This window comes from Lepidochelys kempii, chromosome 6 (assembly GCF_965140265.1).
Source record: "Lepidochelys kempii isolate rLepKem1 chromosome 6, rLepKem1.hap2, whole genome shotgun sequence".
Taxonomy (NCBI): domain Eukaryota; kingdom Metazoa; phylum Chordata; order Testudines; family Cheloniidae; genus Lepidochelys; species Lepidochelys kempii.
This window is the reverse complement of record NC_133261.1, coordinates 113,374,471-113,399,624: the sequence shown is the minus strand read 5'-3', so window position 1 is coordinate 113,399,624 and position 25,154 is coordinate 113,374,471. Positions and strand designations below refer to the sequence as shown.

Genomic DNA, 25,154 nt, shown 5'->3' with positions numbered 1-25,154 from the left:
ACACTAGAAGCATTTAAAACCAGTTGCCCACAATTGCTAATGTTAGGAGCCCAAGTGCAGGCAACGAGCCAGCTGCTGACATCTTTTTCAGAGCCATTTCATCTCATTTCTCTTTATGGTAGAGAGCTAAATTGTGATTTTTTTTTTTTTTTTAAGTCTTGCGCTGAGGAAGCCCTGGTGCAAGAGCAAGACACCATGCCCCTGTGATGCCCCCTTGGGGCACAGTGCCTCCCCAGCTTTCTCAAAGGAGGTTTGACTTCTGTATCTGGATGATTACCAAAGCCCATTTAATGCTCTGAATGCCCCACTACCCAGCCTGGGAAGGTCCCTAGTTGCCTCCTCCGTGCAGATAGTGCTGCCACTGCCTCTGGGAGACAGGCCGGGCTGTGATGTGAATGCCTAGGACCTCAAGTCTCTGGCTGGCTGGGAAGGGAGGGTCCCGACTAAAGGTTTCTTCTTCCCACAGATGCTGCTGCTGCTTGAGATGGAGTCAGGGCCTGATACTAATGTGGTTCCCTGGCCCTAAGTACTTCTAAACTACCAGCAAATTAAAGCACCTCTTCAAGTCTGCTGAGCTGGGCTGGCCATGGAGTGAGGAGATGGAGCCAATGCTCTTCTCATTTTCTGCCTCCTGCCTGTTCCTGAGACAGTGAGCCTGCAGTCCCAAGGGCCTGGTAGCTGGCATAAGTATGTAATGAGAGTCCTTGCTGCCCCTTCCTCCTTTGCACAGCACTGTCATCCAAGTCACAAATTAATGCACATTGCACACTGTTTCCAAAAGACCCTTTTGGAGAGTGCTCCCAGACTGATATCCCCAAAAGGCGATTGTATTGCACCATTAGCTGTACAGGTGTGTACAGGGAAAGCCATGCAACCCCACATTTGAAAGAATAGACACAGCATACAACCCTAACCCTGACTCTCTTTCTAGAGGGCTTGGGGACACCCAAAACCTTTGCAAAACTGGCAGCTCAGCACCTGATTAGAACCACTGGAAACGATGATCCCTCCACATTGTGCTGAAACTTCCAGCCAGCTACGTTTCTCCAGCCCACAAGAGCTATGGTTTAAATGTTGCTTCTGCGAACAGACCAACGTCCAGGGACGATACTGGAAGTAAATGCCACATCCCAGCCTTATGAGCTGCATGCGGTTAGCTATCAAACGGTAGGCAGTTCCACAGGGAGTGCACAGGAAGGAAAAGCTGGAGACTTGCCTCAGAGGACTTCTGCAGAGGCCAGGAACCAGAGAGCAGCCTGTGCTCTAAGGATCGGAAAGACAACAGTAGTGGGTAGAGCGATAACAGACCAATAAAGGCACCAACCTGCACAGCGCAGGTGTAGAAAGGAAGGCAAGTTCAGCGGGGCCAGCACGCAAAAGAGAAAGGCCTGGCTTACATCTAAAACTTAGGTCAACCTAGCTACATTGCTCAGGGCTCTGAAAAATGTCACACCCTGCGTGCTGTCATTAGGGTGACCAAACCCCCTCTGGGGAGACAGCTAGGTCAATGGGAGAATTCAGATGTTGACCTAACTACTGCCTGTCTGAGAGCTGGATTAACTCCAGCGATGGAAAAATCTGTTGTTGTAGGAGGTGTCTACACTACAGCAGCACTGTAGCGGTGCCATTGTAATGTGGATGTACCCTCAGATAGTGATCCGTCTACTGTGAGAGAAATAGACTCTATTTTACTAGGGCTAAAGTCCTACTGAGCTGTCTGGGTGTGCACGAAAAGTCTCACTCAAGATCTTAAATTTCATATCTTTGCTGTTATTTCTGAATTGATTCATTTCTATTGCAATAGGGTCAAAAGGCCCAGACCAGGGCCTCTCTATGTTGCACAAACACCAAGAAAGGCAGGCCCCAGCCCAAAGTGCTTAAACCCTTGTTGTTGCTGCAGCTGGGGGCTTGAATTGGCTGGGCTTCACCAGGTCAGGGACCTGGCACTTTTCGGTGAGGCATTCATCTAGTTCACCAGGCTCACAACTTTCAATTAAAAAAAAAAAAATCTTGTGTCCTCATGGCTGGGGTCCAAGGCGGGGGGTAAAGGGGGGAAAACATGGTGACTGCTCTCTGCAATGGACAAGTAGGCGGACCCATGATTCTGCCCTTTCCCAAGGCACCATCCAGCAGAGCTGCGCCAGTGCAAGGACAGGAGATATGTAATTGGTGTCTGTCAAAGGACGGTTGTAGATTGCATCTCCTCCGGAGCCAGGGAAAATGGTAACTTTGAGTCACACTTCCTTCCTTGCTTGGGTCACTGGCCCAGTAGGAAGGAAAGTGGGAAGTGGCAGGCCAACCACCTGTAGCAAACCGCGTGGTTGGAGGGAGGAGCACATGTTGAAGGAGGGAAAGAAGTACGGGGCAGGCACTAGGAAACTAGTCTGTTTCCTAGTGCCTGCATATGCATATGGCTGGATTGGCCTAGAGTCTCTAGGAATTAGAGATTAATCTTTAATTAAAGATTATGTCATGTAATGAAACCTCCACGAATACCTCCAACCAAAATTGGCAACCCTAGGCTGGAATACTAACTGCATTAGATCACCTCTGTAAATAATTCTCTTAATAAAGAGCCAGTTTAGTTTTAGAACCATGGAGTTCTCCCATGTTGCTACCTAGTACAGCATTTTTCAAATGCAGCCACCGTGGCCGCATGCAGCCACGACAGGGTTTTCCTGTGGCCAGGACAGCCTCCTGGGCAGAGATGGGGGAGGGGGCAAAGCAGCGGCCCCTCCCTGCAGCCCTCTACCCCGAGCTTCAGCCGCGGGACTCTGGTGGCAGGCTTCAGCACAGAGTGGGGGAGCTTCAGGAGGGCTGGCCTTACTGGGCACTGTGATCAAGAGGCAATGAACAGGATGAGCCTGGGGTGTGAGGCTGAAGAAGGGAGCTTAGAGCAATGGCGGGGGAGCAGCAGGGCCTTGGGGCAATAGGGAGCCCAGGGATGGTGGTGGGCTAGGGAAGGCAGCAGGGGCTAGAGGTGATGTGTGGGGATCGGGGGGGAGGCAGTAGGGGCAGATGCATCAAAATACGTCTGGTGCAAGATTTCCAAGGAGAAACTCAATGCCCCGTGTTATGCTAGAGGCCAGGCTAAATGTTCACATGGCATTTCAGAGTACTGGGACTACCCTCTACAGTGGTGGGCCACCACAGAAAAAGCCAGAGAAACAATACCTGTCCGAGCAGGCCCTCTGGAGAGCATGTCTAATGGCTCCTTCCTGTGCTCTACAGGTAGCTGGGAATGAACATGGCAGCCTCTTGCTGCTTTCAGGTTCCCTGCAGGGCACAGGGGGTTTGGCAGTGGCTCCCAGAGAAACTCACCTGGTTTAGCTGGCAGCAGCAGTTCCTTGCTTTCCTCAGAGCCTGGCAGCTGATCCCTCTCCCTACAGTAAGGCTCTCCTCCTCCTCCTCTTCTTCTGGATTTCCAGAGGGCTTTATTGAAAACAGGCTGTACGAGGAAGAAAAGCAGTGTCTCCCAGGCAAAAATCCCATGCAGCAGTTTGCTTCACCTGTCTGGGCACGGAGAGCTGTTTTCTCTTTCACTCTTGCACTGATAACAAAATAAACGTTAGGCCCTGGGGAAATTCCAGCAAAAGGAGAGTAATGATTTACAATGCCCTGGAGTGGATGAACCTATGTATCTGAGTCCAGAAACACTCATCTGGCTGCCGCCATGATTCTTTTGAAGGTCATTGTGTGCAGCAGGGAAAAGGGAATCTTCCCTTAGCCTCAAAATGAACCGTGCAAGTATATTTTTCTGCCCGAGGCTTGTGTGGGCCCTGGGCAACATTCTGACCTATTACCACTGTGGCCGTGCAATCCCAGGCAAGTCTGCAAGAGGAGAAGAGAATTTGGCCCACTTTTCTTTGGTGTTGACCCTTGTGGATTTGAATCCCACCAGTTTTTGCTTTGGGGTCCAAATGCATCTCCAACCAAATCTCAGTTGAAACTGTTGTATTTAACCAACTGTCCCACATTTCCTTGAATGATTCATTGGCTTGATTTTGTGCAATGAAAGGATAAACCAGGAGAGCTCTGTGTGTGTTCAGGTAGTGGTAATACGTTGTTCACCTCTTCTCTCTGTGCACTGGTCACGGGTGTGTCTGCCTGTGTGTGCAATAATGAGCCTCAGTCCCAGGAATATATTGACAAATGGGAAGGAGTTCAGAGAAGAGCAGCAAAAATATACCGGATTGCTTATGGGGACAGTTAGAAGAGCTAAGGATCAGTGTAGTCACTTGGCTAGTTAGTGATTTTTAAGTGCTTTAACCCTTTCAAGCCCAGAATGGGCTGAGATCCAATCTTTCTCTCTGTGATGATTCGGTGGTTGCAATCAATAAAGCCACAGGTTATTTCTGCAGTGCCATAGGTGCGGGTGGTGAATATTCACATAGAACAGGGGTGGGCAAACTTTTTGGCCCGAGGGCCACATCGGGGTGCAAAACTGTATGGCAGGCTGGATAGGGAAGGCTGTGCCCCCCAAACGGCCTGGCCCCCGACCCCTATCCGACCCCTCCCACTTCCCACCCCCTGACTGCCCCCCTCAGAACTCCCCACCCATCCAACCTCCTCCCCCCAGCTCCTTGTCCCTTGACCGCCCCGTCCCAGGACCCCCCCCCAACCGCCCCCTGGGACCGCACTCCCTATCTAACCCTCCTGTTCCCCATCCCCTGCCCCCCCCAGAACCTCTGCCCTATCCAACCGCCTCCTGTTCCCCATCCCCTGACCGCCCCAGAACCTCCGCCCCATCCAACCGTCCCCTGCTCCCTGTCCCCTGACTGCCCCCCGGGACCTCCTGCCCCTTATGCAACCCCCCGCCCTGGCTCCCTTACCATGCTGCTCAGAACAGCATGTCTGGCAGCCGCGCCCCCCAGCTGGAGCCAGACACACTGCCGCACTGCCCTGCCTGAGTGCGCAGCCCCCCACCCAGAGCGCTGCCTGCATGGCGGTGTGGCTGCAGGGGAGGGGGGACAGTGGGGGAAGGGCCGGGGGCTAGCCTCCCGAGCCAGGAGCTCAGGGGCTGGGCAGGAGGGACCCGTAGGCCGGATGTGTCCCACGGGCCGTAGTTTGCCTACCTCTGACATAGAAGACAAGGTTTCCGCCCTGAGGCCGTCACAGTCTGCAACATGGTGGCCTGAGGTACTAGATCTAAATAATCTACTTGCTTATTTTACACTAAGATACTGAGCAGTTAAAATAACAGCGCGAAGTCCAACACACCAGCAATGCTCTACAGCAGCTCCCATGCAGAAGCTGGGAGGCGGTTTCCTCCTCAGTTGCATGGCAGATTTGGATGCTAATTTGAAGAGGAGTGAGTGGATGGCAAAGGAAAAGCAAACACTGGTGATAAGCCAGTGATGTGATGGAAGGATCCAACCTAGGCCTAATGGGAAAGCTCTACAGGTACCAATATAAAAATATTCCTTGTCGGCACTTGGGATTAGCCCTGATCAGCCTTTGGTGTCCAGCGACCCCTATAGCTGCACCAGGGCAAACCCCAGCTGTAGACAAGGCTTTGGTGTCCTTCTCATAGAATCATAGAATATCAGGGTTGGAAGGGACCCCAGAAGGTCATCTAGTCCAACCCCCTGCTCAAAGCAGGACCAATTCCCAGTTAAATCATCCCAGCCAGGGCTTTGTCAAGCCTGACCTTAAAAACCTCTAAGGAAGGAGATTCTACCACCTCCCTAGGTAACGCATTCCAGTGTTTCACCACCCTCTTAGTGAAAAAGTTTTTCCTAATATCCAATCTAAACCTTCCCCACTGCAACTTGAGACCATTACTCCTCGTTCTGTCATCTGCTACCACTGAGAACAGTCTAGATCCATCCTCTTTGGAACCCCCTTTCAGGTAGTTGAAAGCAGCTATCAAATCCCCCCTCATTCTTCTCTTCTGCAGGCTAAACAATCCCAGCTCCCTCAGCCTCTCCTCATAACTCATGTGTTCCAGACCCCTAATCATTTTTGTTGCCCTTCGCTGGACTCTCTCCAATTTATCCACATCCTTATGTTATCCTTATGATATATTATCCTCATACCCTACTGAGTGTATGCTGGTGCACTCAATAAACTGCTGTTCAGCCCTGCAATCTTGAATCTGGAAAACACATACTCCTGAAAAGAGTTTACCATCTTGAGGCATAGGCACCAACTTCTACTGCCGCCGGTGGGTCCTCAACGGCCCCCGCTCCCCGCCCCAGCCTGACCCCACCCCTTCCATGAGGCCCCGCCCCCCATTCCAACCCCTTCCCCAAAGTCCCCACCCCAACTCCACCCCATCCCTGCCCCTATTCTGACTCCTTCCCCAAATCCCCGCCCCGGCCCTGCCTCTTCCCCGCCTCCTCCTCTGAGTGCGACATGTTCCCGCTCCTCTCCCACCCCCCAGAGCAGCCAAACATCTGTTTGGCGGCGTCCGAGCGGGAAACGCTGGGACGAAGGTGGAGGAGCAGGCACGTGGCGCGCTCAGGGGAGGAGGCGTCAGAGGAGGAGGTGTGGGGGAGGGAGAGGGGAGCTTGGCTGCCAGTGGGTGCAGAGCACCCACTAATTTTTCCCTGAGGGTGCTCCAGTCCCAGAGCACCCACGGAATCAGTGCCTATGTGAAGCATCACCAAATTACCTTCCACACACCAGCCATGGCATAATTCCCTGTCTGCTCTCTGGGTGCAAATGGTGCAGGAGATTTATCGTCAATATTATTTGTCTCTCATTACATGTGATTTCTGATCCTCCCAATCAAAGGTTGCCTCTTACAGTGAAATGCAATGACTGGATTTAAACTGGGGCCTCCTTCCAACCAAACCAATTCAGAGGAGAGAAAAGAGAAGAAAAGAAAAGTAAAAATGGTTTGAGAATAAAGGGCTGAGAGAAAATCCACGTGAATCTGTAAGGATAAGGCCTTTTCCAGTAGCCATATTGTGAGGCCTAAGGTCTTTGTGTGCAGCCATATTAGGCGAGCAGCGGCCATTAGCTAAGAGGCAGGAAGTCACATCCTAACATTCCATCTAAATTACATTAAAACAGTGTAATACTGGGCTGTTAAGAAGGTGCTCCTGTCCTAATAGCACCCACCATCACCAGATAAAGAAACAGATCTTAAGATAGTTAAAGAAAACTTAGTTTGATTCATAGATTCATAGATATTTAGGTCAGAAGGGACCATTATGATCATCTAGTCTGACCTCCTGCACAATGCAGGCCACAGAATTTCACCCACCACTCCTAAAAAAGACCTCACACCTATATCTGTGCTATTGAAGTCCTCAAATTGTAGTTTGAAGACCTCAAGGAGCAGAGAATCCTCCAGCAAGTGACCCGTGCCCCATGCTACAGAGGAAGGCGAAAAACCTCCAGGGCCTTCCAATCTGCCCTGGAGGAAAATTCCTTCCCGACCCCAAATATGGCGATCAGCTAAACCCTGAGCATATGGGCAAGATTCATCAGCCAGATACTACAGAAAATTCTTTCCCGGGTAACTTGGATCTTACCCCATCTAAAAACCCATCACAGGCCATTGGGCCTATTTACCATGAATATTTAATTACCAAAACCATGTTATCCCATCATACCATCTCCTCCATAAACTTATCGAGTTTAATCTTAAAGCAAGATAGATCTTTTGCCCCCACTACTTCCCTCGGAAGGCTATTCCAAAACTTCATTCCTCTGATGGTTAGAAACCTTCGTCTAATTTCTAATCTAAATTTCCTAGTGGCCAGTTTATATCCATTTGTTCTTGTGTCCACATTGGTATTGAGTTTAAATAATTCCTCTCCCTCTCTGGTATTTATCCCTCTGATATATTTATAGAGAGCAATCATATCTCCCCTCAACCTTCTTTTAGTTAGGCTAAACAAGCCAAGCTCCCTGAGTCTCCTTTCATAAGACAAGTTTTCCATTCCTCGGATCATCCTAGTAGCCCTTCTCTGTACCTGTTCCAGTTTGAATTCATCCTTCTTAAACATGGGAGACCAGAACTGCACACAGTATTCCAGGTGAGGTCTCACCAGTGCCTTATATAACGGTACTAAAACCTCCTTATCCCTACTGGAAATACCTCTCCTGATGCATCCCAAGATGACATTAGCTTTTTTCACAGCCATATCACATTGGCAGCTCATAGTCAACCTATGATCAACCAATACTCCAAGGTCCTTTTCCTCCTCCGTTACTTCTAGTTGATGCGTCCCTAGCTTATAACTAAAATTCTTGTTATTAATCCCTAAATGCATGACCTTACACTTCTCACTATTAAATTTCATCCTATTCCTATTACTCCAGTTTACAAGGTCATCCAGATCCTCCTGTAGGGTATCCCTGTCCTTCTCTAAATTAGCAATACCTCCCAGCTTTGTATCATCTGCAAACTTTATTAGCACACTCCCACTTTTTGTGCCCAGGTCAGTAATAAAAAGATTAAATAAGATTGGTCCCAAAACTGATCCTTGAGGAACTCCACTGGTAACCTCCCTCCAACTTGACAGTTCACCTTTCAGTAGGACCCGTTGTAGTCTCCCCTTTAACCAATTCCCTATCCACCTTTCAATTTTCCTATTGATGCCCATCTTATCCAATTTAACTAATAATTCCCCATGTGGCACAGTATCAAACGCCTTACTAAAATCTAAATAAATTAGATCCACTGCGTTTCCTTTATCTAAAAAATCTGTTACTCCCTCAAAGAAGGAAATCAGGTTGGTTTGGCACGATCTACCTTTTGTAAAACCATGTTGTATTTTGTCCCATTTACCATTGACTTCAATGTCCTTAACTACCTTCTCCTTCAAAATTTTTTCCAAGACCTTGCATACTACAGATGTCAAACTAACAGGCCTATAATTACTTGGATCACTTTTTTTCCCTTTCTTAAAAATAGGAACTATGTTAGCAATTCTCCAATCATATGGTACAACCCCTGAATTTACAGATTCATTAAAAATTCTTGCTAATGGGCTTGCAATTTCTTGTGCCAATTCTTTTAATATTCTTGGATGAAGATTATCTGGGCCCCCCGATTTAGCCCCATTAAGCTGTTTGAGTTTCGCTTCTACCTCCATATCCTCATTCCCATTTATCATGCTACCATTATCCCTAAGATCCTCTTTAGTCTTATTAAAGACTGAGGCAAAGTATTTGTTTAGATATTGGGCCATGCCTAGATTATCCTTGACCTCCACTCCATCCTCAGTTTTTAGCGGTCCCACTTCTTCTTTCTGTGTTTTTTTCCTATTTATATGACTATAGAACCTTTTACTATTGGTTTTAATTCCCTTTGCAAGGTCCAACTCTACTTGACTTTTAGCCTGTCTCACTTTATCCCTACATATTCTGACCTCAATAAGGTAGCTTTCCTTACTGATCCCTCCCTTCTTCCACTCCCTATATGCTTTCTGCTTTTTCTTAATTACCTCTCTAAGATGCTTGCTCATCCAGCTTGGTCTACAACTCCTGCCTATGAATTTTTTCCCCTTTCTTGGGATGCAGGCTTCCGATAGCTTCTGCAGCTTTAATTTAAAATAATCCCAGGCCTCCTCTACCTTTAAACCCATAAATTCTTCAGTCCAATCCACTTCCCTAACTAATTTCCTTAATTTTTGAAAGTCAGCCCTTTTGAAATCAAAAACCCTAGTTGCAGATTTATTTTTGTTAATCCTTCCATTCAGTTTGAACTGAATTAGCTCATGATCACTTGAGCCAAGATTATCCCCTACAACCATTTCCTCTATGAGATCCTCATTACTCGCCAAGACCAGATCTAAAATGGCATCCCCTCTAGTCGGTTCAGCAACTACTTGTTGAAGGAATCCATCAGCTATCGCATCTAGGAAAATCTGAGCCCTATTATTATTACTAGCACTCATCCTCCAGTCTATATCTGGGAAGTTAAAGTCTCCCATGATCACACAGTTTCCATTAGTATTTACTTTATTAAAAACATTAAAAAGGGCTCTATCCATATCCAAATTAGATCCCGGTGGTCTATAGCACACCCCAAGCACTATCCTAGGGGAGGCTCTAATAGTTTTCTTCCCCAATTTAATTATTGCCCAGACAGACTCAGTCATATCCATTTCATCGCTTCTTATTTCTTTACATTCTATCTCATCATTGATATACAGTGCTACTCCACCACCTTTACCTTTATTTCGGTCTTTCCTAAACAGCACATACCCTTCAATACCTGTAGCCCAGTCATGACTACTATTCCACCAGGTCTCTGTTATACCTATAATATCTGGTTTCACTTCCTGCACCAGTAACTCTAGTTCCTCCATTTTGTTACCTAGGCTCCTTGCATTAGTGTACAAACATCTTAATTTTTGCTGTTTGGCCTCACTCACATTCTGTACCCTATTAGGCACGGTTATTTTACTACCAGTATAACCTATTAGACTTGTATCTACACTGCCCTTCCTCCTACCTACAGCTGTATCCACTCTTACTTCATTTTCTTTCCACTCTATGCTAAATTCTGGCGTGGAGATTACCTGGACATCTCCCAACCATCTCCCCCAAATTCCTAGTTTAAAGCTCTCTTAATCAGTTGTGCCAGCCTCCATCCTAGAAGTCTATTTCCTTCCCTACTCAGATGAAGTCCATCCCGAGAGAACTGTCCTCTATCCATGAATGCCTCCCAATGGCCATACATCCCAAAGCCCTCCTTATAGCACCACTGCCTAAGCCATCTATTGATAGTCATAATCTTGTCACACCTTTGTTGCCCTTCTCTAGGAACAGGCAAAATCCCACTAAAGATCACCTGAGCCTCAATTTCCTTAAGCGTCCTCCCCAGCCTAACATAGTCTCCCTTAATACTTTCCAGTGAGAATCTAGCCGTATCATTTGTTCCCACATGAAGGATAATTAGGGGATTCTTTCCCGCTCCCTTTAGAATCCTTTTTAACCTCAGGTCTACATCCCGTATTTTAGCACCTGGAAGACAGCACACCCTCCTATTTTCTGGATCAGCTCTGGTTACAGGCCTATCTATTCTTCTCAATAAAGAGTCCCCAATCACATAGACCTGCCTTTTCCTAGTGACAGTGCTATTCTCCAGTCTATCCCCTGTTCCCTCTGGCTGCAAGTTTTTTCCATTCCCATTCTCCCTTGTAATCCTTTTTAACCCATCCTGTATCCTCCTGGGGCTCATATTTGGTGTAATCTCCATTAACTCTTCCCCTTTTCCTATAGGACTAACCGCTCTTCTCTTCTTCCTTGCCCTGTCACCTTCAGTGACTACCTGCTGAGCCCCTTCTTCATTTTCCAACTCTGCAAACCTATTCTGAAGCTCTATTTCTCCTTCACTAGCCCGTCTTTTCCTCTGCCTAGTTCTTTTAGTCACATGCTTCCACTGACCACTTTCCTCACCCAGTCTCCCCTCAAAATTCCCTAGTCCTGCTTCCATCTGCAAGTCTGAGCTTTTCCCTTCAGATACCTCATGTCTTTGCTCCATAATCTGCTCAAACCCCTTCCTAAACTCTACCAGACTTTCCACCTGCATCTCCAAACCTCTGATCTTTTCCTCCATCAGCTCTATCAGACGGCATTTCATGCAGACAAAACTCTTACCAGGTGCCCCCTCCAGGATCATGTACATACCACAGCTTCCACATCCAGTCATCTTCATTGTGTCATCTGCTACATGGGTCACTCCCACTGCCACCTCTGAATCTGTCATAGCCTTCCCACCTAAATCCTGTTAATCTGGGAAACACAAACCACACCAAAACACCACCACCCACAGCAAAACCAAACCCCACACAAGCACCACAAGACAAACTCCGCTTTCAAACTCCCAGGGTGTTTGATACAGGGTGGATTTGATTTAAATCATGATTTAAATCACTAGTCAGGAAAACTCGATTTAATCATGGATTCCTACATAAAAGTGCATTCTTGTTGGTTGTTATAACCTTAATACATATTCTTCACAACTGAGAGATAGATCTAGGTTTCATTTTTAGAAGGTACACACTATACATTTTTAAACAATGATTTATTTTGAAAACTTTTCAGATTACCGGTAATTTTACAGCTATATCAGGAAATGAATGAGTGTTTGGTTATCTCACTTACCAAAGGTAGTTGAAGCAGATATTTATGAAGTCACTGGGAGGTCAACAGTCTCCAGTTCAATGGGTTATTCATTTGGAGGATTTTCTTGCCATGCTGTATTACGAGGAGAACATCAGACAGACAGACATTTAAATTGTTTTATTTAACTAAAACAACATTATGTATTCTGGATTTTTTTCTTCAACAGCAAACATATAATATTTTAACAAAACAAGCATATGTCCCTCGCTTCTCACATTTATCTCCAGACTTCTTCTCCTTGTTCAGATCTAGTCCACCCCCAACAATCTTCTATCACTGAACTTTTTGAAACTTTGCACTTTTAGAGAGAGGTAAGGGATTGACTCTGCGTACACAAATTTGCAGAGGGGCAATAGAGTTGAGGTCTGTTATTTCTCACCTCTATATACTATTTATTTATTTATTTAAAACATTTTTGCTGTTAACAGACATGTTACCTCTGGAGACACAAATCCACAGTTTGAAAACTGCAAAACTAAGCCTCTCTGATGGTATCTTCTAGACTGAGCACTGAATCCATGGTGTAGATAGAGAGATTAACCTAAATAATCTATACAGAAGCCTCTGGAACCCCATAAGATTGGATCCCTAATCCATGAACTATTGGAACTCATTTATAAAACTTTTCTTTCAGAGTAGCAGCCGTGTTAGTCTGTATCCACAAAAAGAAAAGGAGGACTTGTGGCACCTTAGCGACTAAGAAATTTATTTGAGCATAAGCTTTCGTGAGCTACAGCTCACTTCATCTTAAACATTACATTAATATATTGTCTCATCCTATAGAATTAGAATTTATAATCCTTATTCAATGATGAGATATCTTTGAGCTATAATGTATCTTAATTAAAACTATCTTTAGATAAGTTTTTTCCTCAAAAAGCATTTTATCAAAAAAATCCGATTTAAATAAAAAAAAATCTGATTTTTTAGATTTTAAAAAAAACCACATTGATTTTTATCCACCCTGGTTTGATAGAGTTCTGTCTGGCAAGAAATCAATTATCAATGGTTGTGGTTGTGAAATCCTCATTTCTTTATTTTGTCTTTATGGTCCCCACTTTATTGTTTGTCTGATCTCTATCTGGTTCTTTGATTGTTTCTGTCTGTTACATAATTAATTTTGCTAGGTGTAAATTAATTAAAGTGGTGGGGTCTGAATGGTTAGAGAATGTTAGAATCATAGAATCATAGAATATCAGGGTTGGAAGGGACCTCAGGAGGTCATCTAGTCCAACCCCCTGCTCAAAGCAGGACCAATCCCCAATTAAATCATCCCAGCCAGGGCTTTGTCAAGCCTGACCTTAAAAAACTTCTAAGGAAGGAGATTCTACCACCTCCCTAGGTAACGCATTCCAGTGTTTCACCACCCTCCTAGTGAAAAAGTTTTTCCTAATATCCAACCTAAACCTCCCCCACTGCAACTTGACACCATTACTCCTTGTCCTGTCCTCTTCTACCACTGAGAATAGTCTAGAACCATCCTCTCTGGAACCACCTCTCAGGTAGTTGAAAGCAGCTATCAAATCCCTCCTCATTCTTCTCTTCTGCAGACTAAACAATCCCAGTTCCTTCAGCCTCTCCTCATAAGTCATGTGTTCCAGACCCCTAATCATTTTTGTTGCCCTTCGCTGGACTCTCTCCAATTTATCCACATCCTTCTTGTAGTGTGGGGCCCAAAACTGGACACAGTACTCCAGATGAGGCCTCGCCAATGTCGAATAGAGGGGGACGATCACATCCCTCGATCTGCTCGCTATGCCCCTGCTTATACATCCCAAAATGCCATTGGCCTTCTTGGCAACAAGGGCACACTGCTGACTCATATCCAGCTTCTCGTCCACTGTCACCTCTAGGTCCTTCTCCGCAGAACTGCTGCCTAGCCATTCGGTCCCTAGTCTGTAGCTGTGCATTGGATTCTTCCGTCCTAAGTGCAGGACCCTGCACTTATCCTTATTGAACCTCATCAGATTTCTTTTGGCCCAATCCTCCAATTTGTCTAGGTCCCTCTGTATCCTATCCCTGCCCTCCAGCATATCTACCACTCCTCCCAGTTGAGTATCATCCGCAAATTTGCTGAGAGTGCAATCCACACCATCCTCCAGATCATTTATGAAGATATTGAACAAAACCGGCCCCAGGACCGACCCCTGGGGCACTCCACTTGACACCGGCTGCCAACTAGACATGGAGCCATTGATCACTAGCCGTTGAGCCCGACAATCTAGCCAACTTTCTACCCACCTTATAGTGCATTCATCCAGCCCATACTTCTTTAACTTGCTGACAAGAATACTGTGGGAGACCGTAAAGCTTTGCTAAAGTCAAGAAAGCCTTGCTTTCAAAAGCTTTGCTAAAGTCAAGAAACAATACATCCACTGCTTTCCCTTCATCCACAGAACCAGTAATCTCATCATAGAAGGCGATTAGATTAGTCAGGCATGACCTTCCCTTGGTGAATCCATGATGACTGTTCCTGATCACTTTCCTCTCATGTAAGTGCTTCAGGATTGATTCTTTGAGGACCTGCTCCATGATTTTTCCGGGGACTGAGGTGAGGCTGACTGGCCTGTAGTCCCCAGGATCCTCCTTCTTCCCTTTTTTAAAGATTGGCACTACATTAGCCTTTTTCCAGTCATCCGGGACTTCCCCCGTTCGCCACGAGTTTTCAAAGATAATGGCCAATGGCTCTGCAATCACAGCCGCCAATTCCTTTAGCACTCTCGGATGCAACTCGTCCGGCCCCATGGACTTGTGCACATCCAACTTTTCTAAATAGTCCCGAACCACCTCTTTCTCCACAGAGGGCTGGCCATCTATTCCCCATGTTGTGATGCCCAGCGCAGCAGTCTGGGAGCTGACCTTGTTCGTGAAGACAGAGGCAAAAAAAGCATTGAGTACATTAGCTTTTTCCACATCCTCTGTCACTAGGTTGCCTCCCTCATTCATTAAGGGGGCCACACTTTCCTTGGCTTTCTTCTTGTTGCCAACATACCTGAAGAAACCCTTCTTGTTACTCTTGACATCTCTCGCTAGCTGCAGCTCCAGGTGCGATTTGGCCCTCCTGATTTCATTCCTACATGCCCGAGCAATATTTTTATACTCTTCTCTGGTCATATGTCCAACCTTCCACTTCTTGTAAGCTTCTTTTTTATGTTTAAGATCTGCTAGGATTTCACCATTAAGCCAAGCTGGTCGCCTGCCATATTTACTATTCTTTCGACACATCGGGATGGTTTGTCCCTGTAACCTCAACAGGGATTCCTTGAAATACAGCCAGCTCTCCTGGACTCCTTTCTCCTTCATGTTAGTCCCCCAGGGGATCCTACCCATCCGTTCCCTGAGGGAGTTGAAGTCTGCTTTCCTGAAGTCCAGGGTCCGTATCCTGCTCCTTACCTTTCTTCCCTGTGTCAGGATCCTGAACTCAACCAACTCATGGTCACTGCCTCCCAGATTCCCATCCACTTTTGCTTCCCCCACTAATTCTTCCCGGTTTGTGAGCAGCAGGTCAAGAAAAGCTCCCCCCCCTAGTTGGCTCCTCTAGCACTTGCACCAGGAAATTGTCCCCTACGCTTTCCAAAAGTTTCCTGGATTGTCTATGCACCGCTGTACTGCTCTCCCAGCAGATATCAGGAAAATTAAAGTCACCCATGAGAACCAGGGCGTGCGATCTAGTAGCTTCTGCGAGCTGCCGGAAGAAAGCCTCGTCCACCTCATCCCCCTGGTCCGGTGGTCTATAGCAGACTCCCACCACTACATCACTCTTGTTGCTCACACTTCTGAACTTAATCCAGAGACACTCAGGTTTTTCTGCAGTTTCGTACCGGAGCTCGGAGCAGTCATACTGCTCCCTTACATACAGTGCTACTCCCCCACCTTTTCTGCCCTGCCTGTCCTTCCTGAACAGTTTATATCCATCCATGACAGTACTCCAGTCATGTGAGTTATCCCACCAAGTCTCTGTTATTCCAATCATGTCATAATTCCTTGACATCACCAGGACCTCCAGTTCTCCCTGCTTGTTTCCAAGGCTTTGTGCATTCGTATATAAGCACTTGAGATAACCTGCTGATCGCCCCTCATTCTCAGTATGAGGCAGGAGCCCTCCCCTCACAGACATTCCTGCCTGTGCTTCCTCCCGGTATCCCACTTTCCCACTTACCTCAGGGCTTTGGTCTCCTTCCCCCGGTGAACCTAGTTTAAAGCCCTCCTCACTAGGTTAGCCAGCCTGCTCGCAAAAATGCTCTTCCCTCTCTTTGTAAGGTGGAACTCGTCTTTGCCCAGCACTCCTCCTTCATGGAACACCATCCCATGGTGAAAGAATCCAAAGCCTTCTCTCCGACACCACCTGTGTAGCCATTCGTTGACTTCCACGATTCGACGGTCCCTACCCAGGCCTTTTCCTTCCACGGGGAGGATGGACGAGAACACCACTTGCGCCTCAAACTCCTTTATCCTTCTTCCCAGAGCCACGTAGTCCGCAGTGATCCGCTCAAGGTCATTCTTGGCAGTATCATTGGTGCCCACGTGGAGAAGCAGGAAGGGGTAGCAATCTGAGGGCTTGATGAGTCTCGGCAGTCTCTCTGTCACATCGCGAATCTTAGCCCCCGGCAAGCAGCAGACTTCTCAGTTTTCCCGGTCAGGGCGGCAGATAGATGACTCAGTCCCCCGGAGGAGAGAGTCCCCGACCACCACCACCCGCCTCCTTCTCTTGGGAGTGGTGGTCATGGAACCCCCCATCTCAGGACAGTGCATCTCATGCCTTCCAACCAGCGGAGTCTCCTTCTGCTTTCTCCCCCCAGACATATCATCTGGTCCACTCTCCGCAATGGTACCTGTGGAGAGGACATGAAAGCGGTTAGTTACCTGTGACCGCGTTGCTGGAACCCGGACATTCCCCCTTTTTCTTCTGGAGGTCACATGTTGCCAAGCTTCTTCACTGGCCTCTTGGCTCCGCTGTGCAACCTGCTCTAAATCTTTAGAGCTTTGTGCCAGTAGAAGCATATCCTGACTTTTGTCCAGAAAATCCTCCGTTGTTATAATATGTTAGGATTGGTTAGCAAAATTTTAGTAAAATGATTGGTTAAGGTATAGCTTAGCAGGACTCAAGTTTCACTATATAAACTGGGGTCCAAGAAGGAGACCAGCAGAAGGAACAGAAGAATAAGAAGGAGAGACCTGGAAGAAGAAGGAGAAGAACTCACCTCTAAGACACAGCCTAAGATCAAAGTTGCTAAAATTCCTCTGCATGACCATGACATGCAGCAATTAGAATCCAGATGAGACTGACCTTGCCTGGCCAACAGGGAAAGTCTGTTTGCATGATCAGGACTGGTGATCATAGCGTTGTATGCTTAGCATGTGTATTCTGTTTGGTAATTGTTAATAAATAGAGAATAAGGACATTACTGTGTAAGGCTGTTTTACGTACGGGTAAAAGGTCCTGCAAACCCACAGAGAGTAAGCACTGAGCCCTAGGAATTGGGTAAAGGTGAGTGCCCCAAGAGTGTGTGAGTAACAGCGAATTTTGTTCGGGTAACAAATCCACCTCTACGCTGGGCTGTACTCAGGGACAGAGAATTTGTGCCAGTGCAACCCCACAGCTATCTATCTGCAGGAGCAGTTTTTATATCATGTGGGAATTCTGCAGACCGGCTTTGACTGCAGGGGAAACTATACATAAAGAACTGACTTTTGGCGGCCACCCGGGAGCATGAGCTTGAGTGCTTTGTTCAGATTCTGCCGTATTGTATTGTGCAAAAATACCAAGACTTTCTAATTCTCCCTCATCAAAATGCCTCCATCACATGCACGAGGTGTGATTAGTGCAGGGTGCTACTGGCAAGGTGCTGCTGGTATCCATGTAGCATAGTGGGGGGTGCATCAGTGTTGTGGGAGGTGACAGGACAGATACAGACACCATGTGCTTCTGCAGAGTAAGGCTATATCTACGCTTAAAATGCAGCACCACTGTAGTGCTTCAGTGTAGATACTTACTACAGCGATGGGAGGGTGGGTGGTTCTTCTGGCATTGTAGGTAACCCATCTCCCCAAGAGGTGGTAGCTAGGTCAACGGAAGAGTTCTTCTGTTGACCTAGCACTGTCTACACCAAGGGTTAGCTCTGTTCAATCACATCTCTCAGGTAGATGGATTTTTCACCTCCTTGAGAGATGTAGCTGTGCAGATGTAACTCCGAGAATGATCTCTGACCTGGGAGTCCTTCAACATCCAGATATATAGAAGGGTGGCAGCCTGGCAATGACACCGGGCAGAGTTGAGGTTGGTTACGTGACCTTTTACACTTTCATACTTTCTGATATTTGAGCTGGGTTTTCAAAGTGTAACCTTAACTCCCAGTTTCTAGGCTTTCTAACACTTGTGTCTTTCTGGAGGGTTTCGCCCTGAAAATGACTGCAGAAATGGCCTTGTGGATTTCCATGGTGACTGTGTCTGACTACAGATCAAATTGTTCAAGAGTACTAATAAGGAAATGTGTGTGTGTGCGTGCGTGTGTGTGTGCGTGTGTGTGTGTGTGTGTGTGAGGAGGATGGGGGGGGGGTTCTAATTGCGAGTTCACCCTTGGATCTGAAAGCCCAGCTGTATTCTTCCTAGCTCATGCATCTTCCCTACCAAGAAGTGTTCTGCAGGCCAAATGCTGTTCTGCCTTACACCTGGGCAACCCCTTTCCCTTCACATCATGCCTTCACCTGTATCTTCAGTGGGGGTGGCAAAGCTATACAGTACTCTGTTAGTCCAGTAATTGAAAACTGGTGAACAGTTCTGTTGATGACTGACCAGATGGGCTAGCGACCAACACATTGTTTCTGTGGGTGTGTCTACATGGTAGTCCAGGGGTGTAATTGCAGCTCATGTAGACATGTTATACCAATAAAATAAAAACCAGCAGGATCTTATTAAAGGGGAAAAGGCAAAATGCCACATATATTGTGAATACAGAAAGAATCATAGTAAGCAGTTAGTTATAGCTATAACATTGCATTCAATTTCATAGTTATTCACACATTCATTCATACACACACACACACAGGTTCTGCAAGGTTGTTATCATAGTTACCAGCCTTAGAGTTGCTCATGCCAAGCCACTGGCCAGGTGGCCTGGACATGAGGAGAGAGCAGGGCCTTGTCAGATGCTCATCTGATGCTCCTGGAAGTTGGTTTGCAGAATCAGACCCCAAAGTTCTCACTTTCTAGAGTCCATTTTTATAGGAATTTCTTCCTATGCCAGTCTATGGGAATTGCTTCATCATGCTGTTGCTGAATCAATCAGCAGATGGCACATTCCTGATGGCTCCGTGCTGCCAGATGTTATCTTGTTCTTTGGTTCTCCCATTCTTGAGGCTGTTGGGTGGATTCCAGTCTGCCCTCCAGGGGTCCTCTGCTTATTTCCACTTGATGCCTTCTTCAGCTGATAGACACTGGATTCTTAGGCTGGCACCTCCCTGATCATTCAGTTATTATCCACACCAAGCATCCATCCACATACATCCTCTATCTCTATTTTAATCACAATTGTTAACAAAGCGAGATGAATACAACAAAAGGGCGGGGAGTCTCTGGGTGCTGTTTCTGTTGTTACAGAGTATTGCTTTGAGTCTCTCTCTGTGTGAGAAGTTGTTGTTACAAAGAATTGCTTTGAGAACAGACTCTGTCTTAGAATGTACTAACGCAAGTGGTAGCTTGCAAGTTTCACACATAGAGGGAGAGAAACAGTCCCAAAAACCAAGAGACCTTTTAATTAGTAATATCCTGGAATTTGAACTATGGGGAATCAAACTCATTTGTGATTTTAATACAGAACTTCTTTAACATGATCCAACAGACACAGTGAGCTGTAGCTCACGAAAGCTTATGCTCAAATAAATTGGTTAGTCTCTAAGGTCTCTAAGCCTCCTTTTCTTTCTACCTGAGTGAGTGTAGTCTAACTAGCTCAGGTGCCCGAGCAGTGACGCTGTGGCAGCACAGGCTTCAGCATGAGCTGTACAAGCCCGCCTGAGCCCTGGGCTAGCTGCAGCCCATGCTGCTGAGATTTCACTACTCCAGTACCCAAGATAGCTGGCTTGCAGTTCATGTACACCTACCCAGTCAGACCCTGTGATTGTAGAAAGAAAAGGAGTACTTGTGGCACCTTAGAGACTAACGAATTTATTTGAGCATAAGCTTTGGTGAGCTACAGCTCACTTCATCGGATGCGACTGTAGAGTAGACATAACCTTAGTAGCTGTCCTGGCTCAGCCAGGCCATCAGGAGTCAAAAGCACTATGAAATCTTTCTGTCGCTAAAGTGTCTACATAAAAATAGCACTTTCTTTACTTGACAGATGTGCTCCATGAACCTGATTCAAAGCTGGCTGAAGGCAATGGAAAGATGCCCTCTGATTTCAGTGGGCTTTGGAGTCAGTAGAACCGTACTCGAAATAACTGATAGACGTTTGCGGCTTTAACTCCCAACTGAACAAACTTTTTTGGCTGGGATTTATTAAAGGAGAAGGATCAAGGCAATGCAAGAAAGCTGGTCATCTAGCAGACAGTGGCTTCTACACTCTACTTATCACTTACAGCAGGCTAACATGCTACACAGGGCTTTCAGGAACGTTGTCTGAGATCAATACACAGCACCTCGTTATTGTTTCATTATGATTTCTTCCTTTGTCCATAGCTGTTGACAGGGTATAAACACTTAGATCCATCTCAGTCTATAACATGATGTAAGCAGAGTCAGGATGAACTCCACCCTGACATCTGGTGGTGAGGTGTGGCAAGTTGTGGAAAAGAACTTTAGGGGCTGATCTTATTTGCATAGGCACACCCACCCCACCTAGAATGAGGCCATAACTGCCCAAATGGTCACTTTGGCTGTTGTGGGATCCCCAGTATCTCTGTTATTGGGGCAGGAAGAATAAATTGTTATTACCCTGATTATGGGAACTGTGCTTGGAACTGTACTTGGCCTTTTGTTATGATGGAGGGACTCACCATCAACTAAGTAGCACTCGCTAGGCAAGGGACATGGGTTCCAAAACTCTGAATTGAGAGAGGCTTGAGGCAGGTATTAGTACCTGGTGGTGTGGGCCCCTTTGTGAGGGCCTGAAACACCAATTGCACTTCTGTCTCTCTCCACTGTGGAAAGTCAGAGCTAATTTTGGGTATATTAAGGGTCTTGCTACAGGTACTGAGCTGAATTCACTTTGGCCTTATGGTGCACCAGCACTAAGGCTCCCACTACTATGAGCTGGAATCACTGAGCACTGTGTCAAGTAGTGGGGAGCTGGAAGATCTAGAGTGCAGTGGTGGTGTTCGTGGATAGGCTGGCAGAGTGTTCGTGAGACGGCGAGGCGAGCTGTGCAGAGCAGAGCTGTTCATGAGACAGCGGAGTGTTCGTGAGGAGGCGAGGTGAGCTGAGCAGAGCTGTTCTTGAGATGGCGGAGTGGAGTGTTTGTGAGATGGCGAGCTGTGCAGAGTGGAGCCCCATGGGGCAGTCAGCTTCAGGACACGTAAGGTGCCCCTTACTTCTTTCCCCCACACACAGGCACATTTTAGCCAGACTGGGGAGTAACACTATGCAGATGAACTTTTGAACTCTGGGGCTGGACTTTTTGGACTTCAGGTGATTTGCGGATTGCTGGACTCAAGAGACGTTTGGGTTCTGGGGCTCAAGAACCCAAGGGAAAGGATGTGGCCCAATTAGCAGGGGTGGGTATTTGCTCATGGTTTGGTTAATGAACGCTAGTTGTGGTGTTTCCCCAATTTAATGCTGATGTCGTTTACCTCATGTTATTAAAGATTCTCTGCTACACCGAGACTCTGTGCTTGCGAGAGGGGAAGTATTGCCTCCTTGAGGCGCCCAGGGGGTGTGTAAGATTTTCCCAGGTCACTGGGTGGGGGCTCGAGCCACTTTTGCATTTGCTTTGATGAGATGGAACCCCTGTGTACTGAACCCGGCCCTTGCTGCTATCAACTTGGCCTGGCAGAAGGGTTACAATTAGTTTCATTAGATGACAATGTGTGGACATGTCCACAAACCTACCCTGTGAAGAAGAAGGTGGTCTTGAGGCTGCTGTGATCTGCAATTTGTTTGAATTTTTCAATACCCTGCATATGCAGGACAGAAATAACAATTTTTATGCTTCATGTTCTTTTAATCTGATGGTCCCTCCCCCGCCCCAAGTAAGTATATTTCAGAAATATCATTCTGAACATGTCTCTTGCAAAGAGCTTTGCAAAATTAAATGTCAGCCATAAAAATAATTTTAACTAGAGCTGGCCAGAACATTTTTTTCCCTCGACAGAAAATTTTACATTTTCAGCAAAAAAACAAAATATTTTGACAAAAAGTGAAATATTTCATCTGAAAGCTGAAATACTTAAATTCAGAAATGCTGCCATAGTGCCTTCTCAGAGCTGTAATCCCAGTGCCTCATGGGCCTATTCCCTCTACAGGCCAGGTTTCCTGGTCAGACTACATCTCCCATGATGAACCAGGGTGTCCCCTCTTGGTCAGTTTAGTCAGGGAGCCCTGCCCATAGAGGAGAATGGGGATATGAGGAAAACAAACTACAACTTCCATGAAGCACTCTGGCGACATTTCTGAATCAAAATATTTTGGGGCTTGCGAGTTGCTTTTATGACAAATAAATTTTCTGCAGAAAAGCTTGTTTTTGTCAAAAACCCTATTTTCCACTGGAAAAAACTCAAATCAAGGTTTATTGATTGAATTTTATGTTAACCAGCACTCATTATAACCCCCACAAGCCATCTGCAATGTACTGCTTTACACAGAGGTAACCTCCAAAGAATCCCACAAACACCCATAGTAGTACCTGTGGGATGAAGAAATGTACTTCTCCCTAGAATAGAGAGGCTGTTGGTATAAGGCTGGTGTATGATGGATCCCAGCTGTTTTGAAGTCCATCATAAATTCTCTAGACCAAATTCTGCCCTCACTTATCCCACTACTACCCTGGCTGGAGTTAAGTACTGCTCTGGCTTGTAGAGGTGTGCTGGCCTAGGTGTACCAGCAGGTAGAATCTGAACCTCCATTTGTTGTTTTATACTTTGTGGCAACACACACAATTTCTCACTCCAGATGTAAGAGAAAACAGCCATGTTTTTGAAAAGATGTTAGAAATAGGGACTGAGCTGAATATTTACTCAACCCTGGGGCAGTTTAAGCAATTCTGACCAAAGCTGCTGCTCTGATGGTATGGGAGACTATGAAACTAAAAAGCCAGAGACCCCATGAGTGCCAGAAAGGAACACAGGCTTTCCACCTGACTCCACTGAACTGGTACCTACAGGAGGTTTTTATCTGAAACATTTTCCAAGAGTGTGGCTCTGGCTAGACCAGGATTTAAGGGTGCCTGGGATCAGGATGTAGTATCTGACACATGCTAGCTAACGCATTCTAAAACCCCCACGTAGACTTCAATACAGGCTCAGATGGGCGGGGGGGGGGGGGGGAAATTAGGCTTTAATTCCACCAGCTAACTTGTTAAAGCCCAGTGTTCTGCACTAATGTGGCAGTGGTGGGAAGTTCTTCAGAAAAAGCCCAGTGTAAACATAAAGGCAATAGCTATTTTTGAGAATAGGGACATTAATGTGTCTCCCATTGACCTTCTACCCACCGGTAATGGCTTTGTGTTACTCAATTTTTTTTTTTTCATGTATGAGGGGTGGCTGACAAAATGGATGGCCAATACATGGCAAGTTGGTAATCTGCAAATAGACTCTGTTGCTTAATGGCTGGAGCATCCTTTCCTCCATTATCTGAGTCACAGACAATATTCACCCCTTGCAAAGTGCCCAGGTTATGTAGCACCCACTCATGCCTTTTATTCATGTCTTCACTCCAGTGCTCATGGGGTGACTTATCAAGAAATTTATTTTATTGCCAGCTATTCCCATGTTGCTCATCATTGGAGTTTCACAGCATCACACAAACATTAGTGAATTTATTCTCACAACACCCTGATGAGAGAGGGAAGTACAGTAGAACCTCAGAGTTATGGACACCTTGGGAATGCAGGTTGTTCATAACTCTGAAATTTTGTAACTCTGAACAAAACGTTATGGTTGTTCTCTCAAAAGTTTACAACTGAACATTTACTTAATGCAGCTTTGAAACTTTACTACGCAGAAGAAAAATGTTGCTTTCCCTTTATTTTTTTTAATAGTTTATATCTAACACAGCACTGTGTTTTGTTTTGTTTTGTTTGTTTGTTATTTTTTTTTTGTCTCTGCTGCTGCCTGATTGTGTACTTCCAGGTTCCAAATGAGGTGTGTGGTTGACTGGTCAATTCGTAACTCTGGTAACTCTGAGGTTCTACACTGTATTATTACTCCCATTTTACATATAAGGAAACTGAGACACATTCAAATGCCTTTCCCAAGAACTCACAGGAAATTTGTGGCAAACCTAGATTTTCTAATTCCTAGTCGTGGCCCTTAATCCCAAAACCATTATTTTTCCAGTAAATAAAGTTGGATGCATAAAGTTAAGCACTTCATAAGTGTTTGTAAGATAAGGCACAAATGAGCAGCCAGAGCAGAGTGGCTTCCAGTATATTGAGAGGCAGTATCATTACTCTGGCTCTAAAAAGAAAAGGAGTATTTGTGGCACCTTAGAGACTAACAAATTTATTTGAGCATAAACTTTCGTGAGCAACAGCCCACTTCATCAGATGCATGTAGTGGAAAATACAGTGGGGAGATTTTATATACACAGAAAACATGAAACAATGGGTGTTACCACACACACTGTAACAAGAGTGATCAGGTAAGGTGAGCTATTACCAGCAGGAGAGTGGGCGGGGGGAGGAAGCTTTTGTAGTGACAATCAAGGTGGGCCATTTCCAGCAGTTGACAAGAACGTGTGAGGAACAGTAGGGGGGGAAATAAACATGGGGAAATAGTTTTACTTTGTGTAATGACACATCCACTTCTAGTCTTTATTCAAGCCTAAATTAATTGTATCCAGTTTGCAAATTAATTCCAATTCAGCAGTCTCTCGTTGGAGTCTGATTTTGAAGTTTTTTTGTTGAAGAAAC

The 25,154-nt window shown here is 46.0% G+C and overlaps 1 protein-coding gene across 4 annotated transcripts in view; it reads right to left on the bottom strand.

Moving 5' to 3' along the window:
• Nucleotides 1-25,154, bottom strand: part of EXOC3L4 (exocyst complex component 3 like 4) — a 103,288-nt gene that overhangs the window by 35,017 nt on the left and 43,117 nt on the right. For 3 of the 4 annotated variants that reach the window (XM_073349719.1, XM_073349720.1, XM_073349723.1), the window contains exon 1: nt 3,322-3,561. In XM_073349719.1, coding sequence (XP_073205820.1) covers nt 3,322-3,492 — 171 coding nt within the window. In that variant the 5' untranslated portion in view covers nt 3,493-3,561. Of the gene's footprint in view, nt 1-3,321; nt 3,562-12,072; nt 12,166-25,154 lie in introns of those variants that run through there. The other variant, XM_073349721.1, reaches the window with a different exon arrangement.